The following is a 16,495-nucleotide window of genomic DNA, read 5'->3' as shown; positions in this document are numbered from 1 at the left end:
GACTAAAGTCCCACTGGAGGTATCAACCGTCTGGAAAATAAAACAGCCTCCCAGGCCAGATTGGAAAAAAAAAAAAAAGGAGCTGAAAGCTACAGAAATCAACTCCAGAGGCGGCGTCTAACCCTGGACAGGTGGCACCTTGGCACCAATGCATTGCAATCACTTTCTTCCTGAGCTGCAGGGCTGAACCCCTCTCCCAGAAAGACCTACACCCCTCAATCTGGAGTGGGGAGTGCGCTGGGGGGAGGAGCCAGGAGCCTGGGGCTAGAGGTCTGTGACCTCCCGCCGAGCCGTGCTATCGGCCTTGGATCGGCTATCTAGTGTAAACGCGGTTTCACACATAAATAACGTGCCACATCTGGCCCTACGGTTTTATGGCGTCTTAGCGACCGAGCAATTTATAGATGGCGACCTTGTTAGGCAGCAGCCCGGGCTCGCCTGGAGCTGAGGGGTCCGAGACCACGCTGGGGACGGAGGAGGGGCGAGGGAGAGGCGAGGCCTGGGGTCTCAGGTCTCCGTCTTCTAGGGGCCGCTCCGGAGAGGGACCACCCGCCTGTTTGGGGATGGGGGTCGCAGCAAGGTGGCAGCCCCCCTCCTTCCAAGCCGGCCATGTGGCAGCTGAAAGAGCCATCGAAGCCCAAGTGTGTTTGCGCTCATACCCAATTTATTACCGCTGAACATATGGCCAATATTTTGACTCACGTCAGTCGGGCAAGGAAAACAAACAGAGCGCGCGGCGCTGGGGAGCGGCCCCCTCCGCTGGGGCTGCGCGGCGGCCGCGGGGCCGGAGCCCGGAGGGTGGGGCCGCCGGGCCAGGAGCCGGAGCCGGGAGGGGGAGCGCTCGCCGCGCCAGTACCCGTGCGCCCGCGGCTCTGCAGCCGCCTGAGGCTTGGGATAAAGAGCGGCTGGGGATCCGCGTGCTCTGCTGGCCGGGGCTCCGGGCGCAGCTCCAGGTGAGCCTTCCGCTCGCGCGTGGTCCGGGGTGGTCGGGATCTCGGGGTGCGCTGCTGCTCGAGGAGCCGTACCGGAGCCCGGGGTCGCCCCCACCCCCGCCCCCAGCTGTCGCGCCAGCAGCCAGCCCGGGCCTCCGCCGCCGCCGGGGACCCGAACGCCTCGGGGCCGGGACCCTGACGCGCGGGCCCGGGGGGTCTCGGGGTCCCACGCACAACTGCCTGAGCGGCCCCGTCTCGCGATTCTCGCCTCGGCTCGGGGGTGGGGTGTGTCGGGAAGCAGCAGGTGGCCAAGTGCCGGGCGTCTCGGGTCCTTCGCCGGCTCCGCGGGTCACGAGGGGGGCGCTCGGGGAGGGACTGAGCCCCGCCCGCCGCGCCCCCCGGTAGGGAAAAGTTTTACCTGCCGCCAAGGCCAGGTGTTCCGACCGCGGCGCACTTTCCAGCCCGCCGGAGAGCGGGACCTCCGGAGGCCCGCAGGTGCGGGCGCCGGGGAACGCGGGGAGGAGCGGCGCGGCGGGGCTCGGAGCCCCGCCCGGGAGGGCGCGACGGGGGAGGGGCGCCGAGGAGGGGGGTCCCGGGTAGGTGGGGGGGGGGACTAGATAAAGGCTCGCCAGGAGATTCGGCCGGGCTGTCGCCGCGGCGCCGGGAGTGGGAGGCGGAGCGGGCGCGCAGCGCGCCTCGGGCCCCTCCCCATCGCCGGCTCGGAAGGTTCCCGGGCCGCCCCAGCCCCAGCCGGGAACGGCGCGCCTCTGCCCTACCTTCGCGGGTAAGTCTCCCCGGTGCGCGTAGGGCGGAGGCGATATCCCCCAGGCAATTTGGAGATGGCGCCTCTCGGAGAAAGAGGTGCTCTTCGGGCGGAACTGGGCCACGAGGTGGGGTGGGGGGTGAGGAGGAAGAGAGTGAGGGGCGGGAGTCACCAGCAGGAAGGACCAGGGATGGGGGACCGAGCAGGGGTCAGGGGGGGTCTTTGCGGAGGCGGCTCCAGCCAGGACTTTGAGGGGTCGCGCCAGGCGCCAGACAGTTCTCGTTTGTGTCAGTAGAGATCGCCAGAGGATCAGAAATGCGCCTCAGTGGGCTCTGCTGAGGCCCTGGTCTCCTAGGGGCGCCCCCTCTGCGCCCCCCTGCGACCCCCTCCCCAAACACACACACACTGCGAGGAGGCCCTTTGGCGCGCCTCTCGCACCTTCTCGATCTCGGTGGCGCTCGGGGATGGAAAGGCGGCGTTGCATCCAGCGGAGGTCTGTGGACCTCGGGGGCTCAGACTGGTGAAATGAGAGAGCCCCAGGACTCCCTTCTCTCTGGTGCCGGAGGGCCCTCGAGAGTTGGTTCCCCGCTTTCCAGGCCGAACTCGCAGGCTCTGCGCTGGCTGGAAGCGCGGCCTCCCCGTGCCGGCGAGGGCAACAAGGCGCCGAGCCTTCAGCGCAGCTCCAAGTGCCGAGTACTAACCCGTTTGGAGAGGCCGCTGGCTTTTCGAAGTCTTCTGGGAATGATTTTGTCACGTGTTAAGAAGTAAATTCAGATAAGAACGTGCTTTCGGCGTCGTGTTTTCTAGAGAAACCCAAATCTCCTGCATTGAAATCACCCTTATGGCGGGGGGAGGTCGAGCTTGGCTGGAAGAACGTTCCTGAAGGCAACACTGACGCTGCGTAATCTCATTGTAACATATTTAATCATTAGAGAAGCGCGAACGAATAGAGCAAAGGGGTGAGCCCGGGGGGACGTGGCGTTTGGTTCCCCAATAAACCGGTGACAATGGATTGGCTGAGATGGGCTCATTTGGCCTAAAGGGGGCTTAGAGCTACGTTTTTAAAGAAAATATTGGAGGAAGGCCCGTTCCATTTTGCAGCGCGCCCCGAGCCACATTTCCTGTTCAATTTAACATCCATGAAAGTTAAACGGCTTTTCTCGCCTTTTATTTTATTGGATGCATTTTCAAAGATCTCATTAAAGCACATTTATCAAAGTCCTAACATATGTCCGCCGGGTCTTACGCCCACACAATGAGGCTGATTAATAGAAAGAGAAATCCTAATTTCTATTACAGTTTATGTCCTCGGGAAATGTCTGCTTTTTTTTTTTTTTTTTTTTCTGAGGCAGATAATTGGGAAAGTGATGTCTTTCACCTTGTAGAAGGGGGTGGAGGAAGGGATCAGCTCTAGCCGATACCTGCACCCTACACCCACGATTAATTGCAGGAGGGACTCCAGGCTCTAGGTCCCAAAGATAAGCTCTCTCCAGGTCTTTATAGAGTTCTTGGGGCTCCAGGAAGAGGTAGGGAGGGGGGTTCAGATATAGAATCTGAGCCCTGTCTCTGGGCCTAGAAATCTTCTCTGCCCAACATCTTCTTTAAAGGACTGCCCTGGAAGGCGCCCTCATTCTTCCCCTCCTGTGGTACGAGTTAACACAATATAGATCAAAGAAAGAAAAAAACTTCACCTTTGACTTGAACCCAAAGTGGACTCGGATTTCCTTTCCTTCACACTAGTCCCTGCTTTCTGGTCCCACTGTCCGATGACTGTGGGTCTCTCCTGCTAGAGATTAGCACCTGTCCTGATCTGGCCTCACTGACAGGGCTGTAGTGCCCCCCAACCTCCTATCCCACACCCCCACACCCCCACCTCCACCCACACACCCCACACCTACCTTCACCACCCCCACCCCCGCAAGCTGCAGGGACTTCCAGGGACCTTGCTTCCTTCTCCAGGGGCATAACGTAACACCGGTTGGTGCTAGGACCCAATGCAGATGAGCCTACTTTTCAGTTTTCTGGTTGGGAAAGGTCCTGCTTGGGGTTGGTACCCTGGGGCTGCACTCCTGGACTTCCTTCCTCTGGCGGCCAGAGCTGACACCCCTGCTCTCTGCAGCACCCCCCACCCCCGGCCCCATTCCCCTACCTGGAGTGGAAGCCGCCACAAGCCACCTTGGAGGAATGCATCTTAACGGTGGGCATCTTGGTTGCCAGGCTTGGGAACCAGATTGGAAGGTATTTCCTGTCCCCGCTGATTTTGAGTGCACACCATGCTCTGAGTCTCCAACCTGAGCTAAAATAAACCTCACCCCTCCCACAAAACCTTTGTGTCCCTGTGGCTAATCCTGTGAGGGGGGAAGGAAGGTGCCACGCGCTTTGTTTCTGGAGTGAATGAAGACAAGCACTTAGCACCTTGGCGCTAACCAGACAATAATCCACTTGAAGGCTGTTATCTGAGATGGGATGTGCCAGGTGCCGGAGAGATCAGCCACGTACTGTACCAGAGACAGAGTTTCTTTCAACGTTTTTTCATTCCAAAAAAAGAAAAGTCAAATTAGTATTTACAAATAATGGGAAAGACCTTGTATTTTTAATGACTGGATGGGCTTTTGTGGACTGGGGAGGGCGAGGGGTGCAGCCTGGAGCTTCAAGGCTTTGGGGTCCTCAAGGTCGCCCTCCCTTTTTAGAGTAGGACTTCAAGGTACCCCCACCCCGGACTTTTTCTGCCCTGAACTCCTCTGGAGGAGGCACCTACCCAACAAGCTCTCACCGGCCTGAAAAGGGTAGGAGGAGTGCAGAGCACCTCCCAAGAGACCTTCAAGCCAAGAGGCCGTCAGCGAGAGGGAAGCACACGGAGTCGGGGCACTGGGTGCTGCCCCGCCCACCTCGTCCAGGCACACCAAGCCAAGCTTCCACACGTGGGTGTGACCAGGTCTCACTTCACTTTCCCAAAGGACCTTCCCGTCTTGGTTTGCGGCTGTTCAGAGCGCACCCCTCCCCCAACAGGGGGCGTCCAGCCGTGCACAGTGCAGGCACAGGGCGCTGGGGGTCAGGGTGAGCCAGGGTGGCCCCCCTAGCTCGGCAGCTCAGAAAAGGCGCTTGTGTTTGAGCTACCTGGGAAAGTAAACAGGTAAACACTGGGCCGACTTGGAGGACCACTTGTCCTGGAGTGGGGACACTTAGCCTGTGTACATTTGCCTCCCGCCCGGGCCTCCAGCGGTGGTTCAGCTCCCCACATGCCCTCTGCAGAGCCTGCCCCTCCATCCCTCAGACACCAGAGCTGAGCGGCCTGAGAAGTCTTCTAAGAAGATGCCTTCCAGCATCCAGGGAGAAAGATCCTCTCCGTCCGCTCCCCTCGCCTCCCCTTGGAGCCTGTAACACCCTTTGAGCAAGGGGAGGCAGAACTCAAGATATGTAAGGAAGTTGGAGCCCCAACACCCAAGCCTAATGACCCAGGGTGGGGGGCCTCTGGCTGCTCAGGTGACCCTGCAGGGGTCCGAGGTGGTGGTCGCACACCAGAGAGCTAAGCCCTGTCCCCCTCTGGCCCAGGACAGCTGCCATCAATCTTCCAGCACCTCTCAGTTTCTCCCTAAGTTCGCAGCAGACGGCCCAAGGCTGAACAGCTCAGGAGCTTCCCTGGGAAGCCTGGCAGAACCCAGAGCCCAAACCCAAACAAGAGGGGACCCAGGACACAGTCCTCTCCTGGGTGTGCGCGACGTCACCCGGAAAGAAGGTACTCAAGAATCCCAGGATGGAGAGACCAGCACATCCAAGCAGAGCTGGTTGACCAGAGGACCTAGGATGTTCAGAGCCGACTAAGTGGAAAGATGGGGGTATTTGTGAAGACTCTGAAAGGGTCAGGGGCGCAGGGTTCGGCCTTCTGGGTGGGCCATATCCCACCAGGCAGGAGACCCCTGGCTCAAAAAGTCCGGGCTGTGCAGCTCCCAGCGAGACCCCTTGGGGAACCCTTCGGATGCAATCACCTAATTTCTGTGCAGAGGTGTGGTTTAGTGCCTGGCGCCCCGCTCTTCAGGCTGCAGGAGATACAAGAGACCCTGGGCATCAGACCTGTCCCCCGGCCGCCAGCTGCTCCCCAGCCGGCCTCCCAGCATCCGCAGGCCACTCCTGGGGGACTTGAATTTTATGATCTTCCTCTAACTAGCTGAGTTTCTCCCCTTCAATTACAGGCCTCCCAGCGGTCTCCCTGGGCCTTTTCAATTGCAAATGTCAGTGCTTTGGAAGCGGACGCGGGAACCTCACCGGCAACAGAGCGCTGGGCAAAATGGATTCGTGAGGTCCCAGGAGGGAGACAGCGCAGCGGATGGGGCAGGAAAAACTACCAGGGGTGAGGGTGGAGCGGGGAGCAGAGACCCAGACCGCGCCCTGTGCAGACGGGGGTGTGGGCCCCCCCACCCCCGCAAAAGCTGCAGAAAGGGGCCCCTGAGACCCGAGGTGTGGGAGAACTCCCCCTATTGAGGCCGAGGGCCCTGGGCTGGCGGGGGGGCCCTCTCCGTGAACTGGGCCCAGGGTCCCGGGGTGAGGTGAGGGGGCCTTGTTTCTCAGGGTGCTGCCCGTCAGTGCTCCTTCTCCAGCATCAGTTTCCAGGAAGGTGGTCTCCCAGGTGCTCTGTGCCCTGTGCAGACCTGGGGGGTGGGCCCAGGGAGGGGATGTGATCCACAGTGGCAGCGCTGATGGGATCCTGGGAGAGGCCACCGTAAGGACGGAAGGGAGAAGTTGGGAGCGAAGTGGAACTAGGTGGTTCCCAAGTGAGGGACTGAGCAGGCTGGGTGCGGGGGGCGGGGCGGGGGGAGGGGGGCGAGGGTGGTGTCTGGGGGCACCCCTCCCAAAGATGGTTCAGGACATAAGCCAAAGGGACACACTTCTTGCCAAAAGGGACATTTCTCACCCAACCCAGCAGTTGGCCTGGTCCAACCAGACTCATTTCTGACCTTCCTGATGCTTACCCTGGTCCCGAAAAGACAACCCCCCTCCCCTTAGGACAGATGAAGCCAAGGAAGGGTCAGGACGATTTTTTTCTGCAAAGCTTGGGTTGAGGAACTTTTCCTCGCCAGTTATTTATTTAGCAGCTGAGTAACAATGGCCGGGGCAGGCCCAGGAGCCCTTGTTTCCAAACTCTGGGCCTCCCCGACGCCTGCAGACCCAACTTCCCTCCTCTGACTGGACGGGGCAGGGAGCTCCCGAGTGAGGGGGGAGGGGAGGCAAGGCGGGGGTAGGCTGGGAAAGGCAGACTGGAAAGAGAAAGGGGGAAAAAAGCACGAAAAGTAATGGGTTCGAGGAACAGGATTCAAACCAGTTTCTAATTCTTACGGGGGCGGGGGAGAAGAAAGGAGAAAGGGAAAAGTAGGAGGAAAAAGAGAGGAATGGGGAGCGTCGACATGAAGGGGTTTCCTTAATATTGTGGACGGATTCAGAAATGAATGAAGAGATAGTCCATTGAAAAGGGTTGAATGCCATGACAACTAGGAACAACCTTAGATTTATTCCAAACAGTTAGGACACATTGAAAGAGAGCGTCAATCATGTATTATTTCGCCACTGAAATAAATGCAAAAACCGAGCCGGGACAAAGGCTTCCAACGGGAGCGGGACATTTGTCTACATTTCGCTCATTGTCCGCAGCTTAGCAATCGGTTTGTATTTGTGTTTGCCCGGGTCCGACCACCCAGGACGCGCCGACGAGGGGCTCGCTCTAACCTGGGGCATTGTCACCCACGTCACATACTGGGGGCGAGGCAGCGAGGGCTGCAGAAAGCCGCCGAGCGGCTCGGGGAGAGGCGCCCTCGCCGGGCGCTGGCAACTCGGGGGCGGCCGGGGCTCGGAGGCCGCAGCTGCGCACGGGGAGGCCGGGCGCCCGCGCTGCGCTCGCGGCGAGGAGGCGGCCAGACCTGGACCCCCGCCGCGGCCTTCTCCGTTCCCCGCTCCCCGGGCAAAGCACAGTTCAGACGCTCCTCTGGGGTGGACAAGCATCAGGTAGCGAACCTGCCCCCCCTCCCCCCCCCCCCCGCCAAAAATACAAAACTGGAAGGAGGGGCGGGGCTGCGGCGAGGACTTTTCCTCGCCGGCCCCGGACAGAAGGTGCCTTCCCGGGAAAGTTCAGTACCAACCTCACGCAAGCTGGGAGCCTGCGGCGTGTCCTCGCAACACGCCCCTGAGGCATCCGAAAGGACTCTCTGCGGAGAAGAAAACTCCACAGAGAAATCAGCAGCACCTCCCGCCCTGCGACCCTCTCCCCCGCCGTTTTGGGGTCCTCACCCCCCTGGAGACCGCGCCCGCGCCCCGCCACCCCTCCCCTCTCTCCGCCCCCGCTGGAGGCTGCAGAGGGAGGCATAATAGGGGGCAGGGAGGGCGCGGGGCCGTCTGCCCTTCCCTCCACACGGAGGGCGCGGCCCGCGGGCCCGGAGGTGGTGGGGCCGGGGCCGATCGAGGCTCGGGGAAGACGTACGCGCTCCCCCCTCCCCCGCCCCTCCCCGGGCGTCCGCACAGGGCCAAGTGAACGGTGCTGTCCTGCTCGGCTGCACGGAGCTGGAGGGGGAGAGGGGAGGCGGGGAGACGGAAATAAATGTCTTTAGCAAATAAAGGGTGGCGGGCCGGGGTGGGGGGAGTTGTGCGGGTGTCGCTGGGTGGTGGCTCCGGCCGGCCTCGAGCCGATCCTTCTGGATTTCGGGCTCTTTCGGCGTTAACTAGAATCAATTACTTGCCTTGTCATTTCTGGTACTCATCCTTAAGCCTCAACCAAAATATTGACCTAGGAGGCTTACAGAAGTTGGGCTCTTGCCATTTGAACCGGATCTTGTTTAGGGAACCGCCAGCGATGGGAAGGAGAGATTTCCGCGACTCAGCCTGCGCCCCCTCCCCCTTTTCCAAAGGCGCCACAAATCGCCAATTTTCCGGCTTGCTGGGGGCGGGCGCGCGGGGGCGGGGAGGCAGGAACCCGTGAATGTTAAGGAGGACTTTTTTTTTCTTTTCCCTCCTCCTCCGGCTTTCTGTTTTGTTTTCTTTCCTCCTCCCTCGCTTTTTTTTTTTTTTAAGATGCAATTTGTTAAAACGGCACTTTCAAGAGTGTGGACTCGCGAGCGACGCGGTGGTCCTTTGTATGTAAATACTGGGTTAAAAAAAAAAAAGGCTTGCCCAGTCTTTGCAATTAATTGACACGTTACACCTCTCATCTTGCTCTAGAGGGCTGTTGGCTGGGAGCGCGGAGCTCCCCAAAACCCACAATTTCACATCTGCAAATACAGTCTTCATCCACTTGACTTCCAAGACCCGCCCACACGTGTCCAACCTTTGCGTTTTAATGTCTCCCCCCTCCTTTTTTTCACCCTTCTCTCGCTCCCTCTCTCGCTCCCCCTCCCTCCCTCAGTCTCTCTTTCCCTCCCTCTCTTTCTCCCCCTCTTCCCCCCCTCTCCCCAGGTTCGTGAGTGGAGCCCAGCCTTATATGGACTGATCGCTCGGGCAATGGCCCATTTTTTCCTCGCCACCAGCCGCCACCGCGCGCCGAGCGGCCGCCGGAGCTGACGCCGCCTTGGCACCCCTCCTGGAGTTACAAACTCGGGCCCGGCCCGCGGCGCTGGCGCGCAGGCCGCCCGGCACCCCGCGTCCATTTCCGCGTGCCTGTAGAGAAGACACCGACAACGCCTGGGGCTTTTTTCCCCCCTCTCCCCTCTCCGAGAGTTTCTTTCTCTTTCTTAAACATAATAATCTCTCTAATTAAAGCCCATCCCCCCTCCCCTCCCCCAACCCCTCTCCCCATACCCCCTCCCCCTCCCCTACTGGGAGCGCCACGAATTGATCAAGTGAAGCTACAACTTTGCGGCATAAATTGCGGGGTCCGGGCCATGTCGCTGACCAACACAAAGACGGGGTTTTCGGTCAAGGACATCTTGGACCTGCCGGACACCAACGATGAGGAGGGCTCGGTGGCCGAAGGGCCGGAGGAGGAGAACGAGGGGCCGGAGCCCGCCAAGAGGGCCGGGCCGCTGGGGCAGGGCGCCCTGGACACAGTGCAGAGCCTGCCCTTGAAGAACCCCTTCTACGACAGCAGCGACAACCCGTACACGCGCTGGCTGGCCAGCACCGAGGGCCTTCAGTACTCGCGTAAGTAGCGCAGCTGGGCTGCCGCGGCTGGTGACCGCAGCCCGGACCGGACGCAGGGAGAGGAAGGGGAAGGGGCCCCGTGAGCCGGATCCCTCACCCTGCGCCTCCGGAAAGATGCCTAACGCTTGTTTGGGATGCCCTGTTCTCTTCCCGCCTCGCCAGACGCCCCTTGGATGGGAGTGAGGGGGAGACACTTGGTCTCAAGTTCTTTCCAAAGAGAAATTAGGAGGAAGGGGGGGGAGGGGAGTACCTCCCAAGGGCCGGTTACAGACGTCAACCGGGACTGACGGCTCGGGCCGGGGCCCCCTCCCCCATTCCGACTGCCGGGGATGACCAGCCTGGAGCGGGCTAGCCTGCCTCGGGGTACGGGGAGAGGGTGGCCCGGGTATAAATAGCTCACCCTACCCCCCCTCCACGTTTCATAGAGGCTGCTTTGTGCGGTGCGGAGGGTGTCCAGAAAGTCGGAAAGCAGAAACGAAAGCCCCCAAAAACCTGCCTTAAATGGCCGACCCGATCAATGCCGGGATTGTGGGTTTTTTCTTTTAAAAATCTGCCCACGTCTCTCCGGAGAGGAAACTGCTTAAGGGGGCCGGAGCCCATAACCCGCGGTGATCTCTTCTGCGCGCCACTCCTCCCCGCCCCCCCCAAATACGCACCCATCCTGGGGGAACCCCTAGAAACCAGAGCCCCGAGCCCCTACTCCTGCCTCTTCTCTTTCCCCCAGGGAAGCGGGGAGACGCCGACAGTTCCATCCGGTGTGGAGCAGGGCGAGGGTCTGGGCGAAGGCAGCCGGGCCGGCCTGCAGGGCGCACGGGGCAGAGGGCGCGCGGAGGATCCAGGGCGCAAGGGGCCTACAGGCGCCTGATAGACTTCCCTCTCTTCCAGTGCACGGGCTGGCGGCCGGCGCGGCGCCCCAAGATTCAAGTTCCAAGTCCCCGGAGCCATCGGCCGACGAGTCACCGGACAATGACAAGGAGACCCCCGGCGGCGGGGGGGACGCCGGCAAGAAGCGGAAGCGGCGGGTGCTCTTCTCCAAAGCGCAGACCTACGAGCTGGAGCGGCGCTTCCGGCAGCAGCGGTACCTGTCGGCGCCCGAGCGCGAGCACCTGGCCAGCCTTATCCGCCTGACGCCCACGCAGGTGAAGATCTGGTTCCAGAACCACCGCTACAAGATGAAGCGCGCCCGGGCCGAGAAAGGTATGGAGGTGACGCCCCTGCCCTCACCGCGCCGGGTGGCCGTGCCCGTTTTGGTCAGGGACGGCAAGCCGTGCCACGCGCTCAAAGCCCAGGACCTGGCAGCAGCCACCTTCCAGGCGGGCATCCCCTTTTCGGCCTACAGCGCGCAGTCTCTGCAACACATGCAGTACAACGCCCAGTACAGCTCGGCCGGCGCCCCCCAGTACCCGACAGCACACCCCCTGGTCCAGGCCCAGCCGTGGACTTGGTGAGCGCCCGCCCCTCCCAGACTCGAGGCCCCAGGCCCAGGCCCCACCCCGGCGGCGGAGGCGCGGAGGACTCTCGGCCCGTACGGTGGTGATTATATTATTATAATTATTATTATGGAGTCGAGTTGACTCTCGGCTTCGTCGGAGAGGCGCCAAGAGTTGGCCTGCACCTCCTTGGAGAGGCAGTTCCACCCACCCAGCTCCGCCTCACCCCTCTCTCCGTTTGAACCATTGGAGATGGCTGAACCCTAAGCCGTGTTTACAGAATGTTTGCGCAGCTTCGCTTCTCTGCTTCTCCCCGGGGACCTAATGGTCCCAACGTTAACTTCCTCACTCGAGAAGGAGAAAAAGACCCCCCACCCCCGCGCCCTGCTTTTGTGAATTTTGTAAAATACGTTTGTGTGAGTAGCGATATTGTCAGCGTCTTCTTCTAAAGCAAGTGGAAAACACTTTAAAAATATAGAGGATTTTTTCTCCTTTTTTTTTTTTTAAGAAAATGCTAAATATTTATGGCCATGTAAACGTTCTGACAACTGGTGGCAGATTTCGCTTTTCGTTGTAAATATCAGTGGTGATTGTTGCCAAAATGACCTTCAGGAAGGGCCCGTACCCCTCCGGGCCCAACTCCTTTCTTTGTGGTTTGTTTTGGTTTGCTTCTGTTTGGTTACTCCTGCTTTCTTTTCTTTATATATTTTTAAATTTTGTTCAGTGCAAACATTTCTCAAATATGACAAAAGGAAAACATGATGTAGGCGAGCGAGAAGCCCCCCTGCCCCATCCTCTGGGGCCTGAGCCCCGGAAATTGGAGTTCAGCGGTTCCGTGCGGTTCCCCAAGAGCGCCGGGCGCTGAAAGCTTTCAATTTTTTTAAATAAGAATTTTAATAAAAATCCTGTGTTTAAAAAAAACCAAGCCCGGCCCTCCGGTTCTGTCTTACTTTGTCGCCCCGAGCCGGGCCTGAGGCCTCGGGCAAGGAGCCGGGCCAGGCCGCGCGGGCCGCGCGCCCCCCATCATCCTTTGGAGGCCGGGGCACCCGGGGCGCGGCAGAGGCAGCGGGAACAGGCCTCACCCGGGCGGGCGTGTCAGGCACCGCGCCTCGGCCCTGGGACACCAGACCTCAGGCGGGAGCGCCGGGCCTCGGGCCTGTGAGCGGCCGAGCGGCCGCCCGGGGTCGCCCGGCTTCTCTCGGCCTCGCCCCCGGTCTGCCTCCGGGCGGCTGCGTCCTGGCGCGGGAGGAAGAATGACTTTGGAAAACTCGAAGGCGAGAAGAGCAAACCTTCCTCGGTTGCCCAAATCTACGAGTGGCTCCTTCAGCCTGGGGAGCTGTTGATGCCACTACACTCGTGACTTTCACTTTGTTGCATTTGATTTAGCTCGTGCGAAGAAGGGGAGGGAGCGCTGAGGTTGAGACCGGTCGTCTTCTCTCCAATCCACAACCCCCTTGCCCGGGGTCGGGAGGTGGCCTAAGAGGAGGCTCCCAGACCTGGGCGCGGAGGCGTGGGATGGGTTTCGGGGCGCTCCAGGCTTAGGCTACAAGGAGGGACGCAGGGACCGGGGCGCGGGCGACAGGGGTGTGCGGTGGCCTCGCCAGGCTTCTAGCCCGGGGAGAGCCAGGCAGAGGGAGCCGGAGGCGATCCCTGCTAACCGGAGCCTTCCTTGCATCCCCTCTTTCCGCGTCTCCTGCCTGTCTCCCCGGACTGGATGCCGGGCCTCATCCCTTAGTAGCATTCGGCTGTGCGCGGTACCCCCAAAGACCAGCTCTCTGGCGTGAAGCTGAGCGAATTGCTCGCTAGAAAGTAGGGATCTGGGGTGGGGTGGTGCGCCCCGGCCTCCTGAGCTACGGTGAGGGGAGCGGGAGGTGAGCACACAGCCCAAGTTCGCCCGGGGGAGGGCGCCTCAGTCCTTCCCTCGTTAGAGGTCAGATTCCATCCCACCCTTGTCGCCGGGAGAGCTCCCTGAAGGACGCCGGCGCATACCCGGGGAGCATCGCAGAGGGCCCCGAGGACTCGGGGATAGGGCCTCCTATCTCCTGTTATCTCGCTGATTTCCTTAAACGCTCGAGGCTCCGAAGCTCAGAGCCCAGCCAGAGCTGGGAGACGCCTCGGGATATTGGAAGTCGGCCCCTTTCGGAAGCAATTTTTTTTTTCTCGAGCTCCACCTTCGTGGCTGGGGGAGAGGGGGGGGCGGACGCGGGGCGAAGGGGCAGAGCAAAAGGAGCCGGTCCCAGCTGACTTACTCGCTGCCTGTAGTTGATGATCAGATTTAATTCAATATCTAAAGCAAACATGATTATCCGTGTGACCAAATCGGCGCGTCAATAGCACTCAACGCCACCCGCCCGGGACGTGATTACACGCTCTTCCCGCGTTGTGCAGCCACCCCTGGATAATTGAGGGCGCTGGAGTCTTGCGAATATCCTCCTAAATGTCCTTTCTCCTCTCCAGGTTCGACTGGGTTCTTCCAGGTTTTCCTAAATGCTGGAAAGTCTGCCTTTGTTCCCCACCCTAGCGTGGAAACGTTTGAAGTTTTATATTTTGCTCTTTGAAAAAGCTAGGAGAATTCCCAAATCGTGTGTGCCAATGCCCAGCTTGCCCAACTACCAACCAACCACTCAACATTCCTCTAGTAACCTCCCTATAACCCCATCCGCCCGCCGGGAAAGTGAGAGTTCTCAGCCTGTTGGAGTAGGGTTGTCAGGAGACCCGAGGCACAGCCCCAAGACTTGGCTGCTTTTGACTGTTTCAGGACCCAAACTTCTGGAAGCCAAAAATGATCGTAGGCGCCTGCCCCCCGCCCCCGCCAGGCCTCCAGCGAGGAAGGAGGCAGCGTGGAAGGGCCAAGTTCTTGCAGGCTTCCACGTGTGCGCTTTGAGGGCACATTTGGGGCGGTGGCCAGGCCTCGGGCCTGCTGTCTGGGTGTGCGCTCCAGCGGCTCGGAGCCCGGGAGGTGGGCCCGACGCCCGCCTCTCTCTGTCCTCGGGTCCCCACGGAGTCAATAAAAGCGCCCGCAGAGCCTGTGTGGCCCTAACCCCAGCGCCCTGGGAGCGCACCCGGCGCCGGGTTCGCTTCAGCAGTCTATCTTCGCCCAATCTACAGCGGGGCCGCACAAAACGGCACAATGGGAGAGCTGGGAGCCGGGGATGTTAGAGGCGTGCATATTAAAAAGGGACAGAGAAAGGATCGCAGGGGACAGAGAGGGGAAGAGGGAGAAGGGGCCCACCCTCCGCCCCTCCACCCCGCACCATTCAGCGCGCTTATCGCGGGCAGTGAATCCCAGAGTCAGGCAGAAGTCTCCTTGGGGTTTTGTTGGGCCCGTCACTGGGTCCCTTTGTCATCCTCGGGCTCCATGCTGGATTCCATATGGCCAGCTGGGCCAAGGGAGCGCGAGGAGGGACCCGCACAAAACCCAAATTGTGTCCGGCTTTCAAACCCTGTATTGTTGTCTGTGAAAGGAAGACGCATTAAAAATTCGTGCTATATCTATTGGGGAGGAGGCTGGAGGAGGGGGAAACAGCCACCCCTGTCTTTGATGGCCTCAGAGGGCGCTTGCCCCGCCTAGGCCCCGTGACACTCTGAGAGCTGGAGATCTCTCTCTTTCTCTGTCTCTGCCTCGGTCCCTCTAGCAAATACTGGCGCTAAGCTGGGGCTCGAGTCTGTGTACGTCCGCGTTCAGGGTCGGGGCTCCTTGCGCGCGCTTTGAGGGCTCCGGGGAGCGCAGCTAGCGGCTAGGCCTCTCCTGTCTAGGAGCCTGGAGTAGAGGCCAGTGGACCGTGCCAGGCGCAGGAGGACACCGAGGTGCCCAGCGCGGGGAGAAGCGCCGAGGCCACCAGCTTCTTGGCTCTAGGGTAGATGAAGAGCCAGGTCTCTTGTTCCTGAATTGGACGCGTCCTGACGCCTGGGCGCACGGAGCCAGCCCTCCTAGCACTGCCGTAGAGGGTCAGGGACGCCAAGGGACTCTTTACCCTTGGATTTCCGCTGCAGCCGGTCTGAGCCGGCTTTCACCCTGCGGGACCCCTCAGTGACCAACCCCCTGTCATTCAAATTATGCACCGGACCCTCCTGGCATCTCGGTGCTACCACTGGAAACCGGTTTAGAAACTTCTTTAACGACCAGCACCTCCGTGCTGGAGGAGAAAGGGACTTCCTCTTTAATTCTCAATGTCTCCTGCATCGTTGTCTTTGGAAAACGGAGGCAGAGTGGGACTTGACTCACCTAGGCACTCCAAAGTTAGTGGGGGCGGTCAGAGAGCTTTTGGGTCATACCTTGTCCCTAGAGCCAAGTCAGAAATTCTCTTAAGGAGTCCCCAAACAAAAAACGTGTTAGACAAAACGAATTCTTGCTTAGGCTGTGCGCTGTATGGAAATAGAAATAGAATCCATCAAGGTTTCCAGGCAGAAATTCCAGCTCATCCAAATTTCAGGCGACCACCCCCTTTGTTTTTCTTTCCCCCACAACTGCTGTCATGTTTAGTAGAATCCTCTAACTTGATAAGAGTAGGAACCCCCCATCGCCACACTCCCCACCCCAGCCAAGGAAACAGTCTTTTCCTTACCTATTGACTATTGGGCTTAGTCGAGACCTGGTGTGGATTTCTCCAGCCTTTTCAAGAGCCTGGTCATTGAAAAGCTAATCCAATATTTACCGAGCATAAGGACAGTTCTCAGACGTATTTATTAAAGCCCTACACTAAGTGATACTTGGCCTGAAAACAAAGACTAGGGGAGGAGGGTCCGGGCGCACCCGATCCAGCCCGGGTGGGGTCTCCGGGGCCCAGAACTTTGGAGATGCCGAGGTTCCTCTCCCGTGCTTAAGTGCCGTGTGGATTAGATATTGTGTTGGCCGGTATTTCAGGAAATATGTACTTGTGGCTTCCTGAGAGGCCGAGCGCAATGACACTCTAAACTGTGTCGATATATCATCTTTTATCCAGGATCTGCAAATAAACCCCTGATCCCCCAGCGCATTATAGCCACCGCTATCTCTCCAAGGAAGCGATCTGAGTTTTATTGCTTTCACCAACGCCCCAATTTTCTCTCTCTCTCACACACACACACGCACACACACTTTCCTCTCCCATCTATCCTGTATGGTTTTTAAGGACTCATTTTTTTTCCCCCTTCCTCCCGGGGCATCACTATTAATAAAGAGACGAATAGGCCTCGGCGCCGCCACCCGAGCAAGTCAAGAAATGCAGGCCCGCCGGCCACCAGCTGTGCAGGGAACCCGGAGACGCACGGGC

The 16,495-nt window shown here is 59.8% G+C and overlaps 1 protein-coding gene across 1 annotated transcript; it reads left to right on the top strand.

Moving 5' to 3' along the window:
* The first annotated feature begins 9,554 nt into the window (after nt 1–9,554).
* NKX2-2 (NK2 homeobox 2) lies at nt 9,555–12,164 on the top strand. The gene is made up of 2 exons (XM_055545417.1): nt 9,555–9,813; nt 10,699–12,164. Exons 1-2 carry the CDS (start codon nt 9,555–9,557, stop codon nt 11,259–11,261), a joined length of 822 nt encoding a protein of 273 aa, XP_055401392.1. The 3' UTR covers nt 11,262–12,164.
* Nucleotides 12,165–16,495: the final 4,331 nt, after the last annotated feature.

This window comes from Bubalus kerabau, chromosome 13, assembly GCF_029407905.1.
Source record: "Bubalus kerabau isolate K-KA32 ecotype Philippines breed swamp buffalo chromosome 13, PCC_UOA_SB_1v2, whole genome shotgun sequence".
In the NCBI taxonomy this organism is placed as follows: domain Eukaryota; kingdom Metazoa; phylum Chordata; class Mammalia; order Artiodactyla; family Bovidae; genus Bubalus; species Bubalus kerabau.
This window is presented reverse-complemented; position numbering and strand designations above follow the sequence as displayed.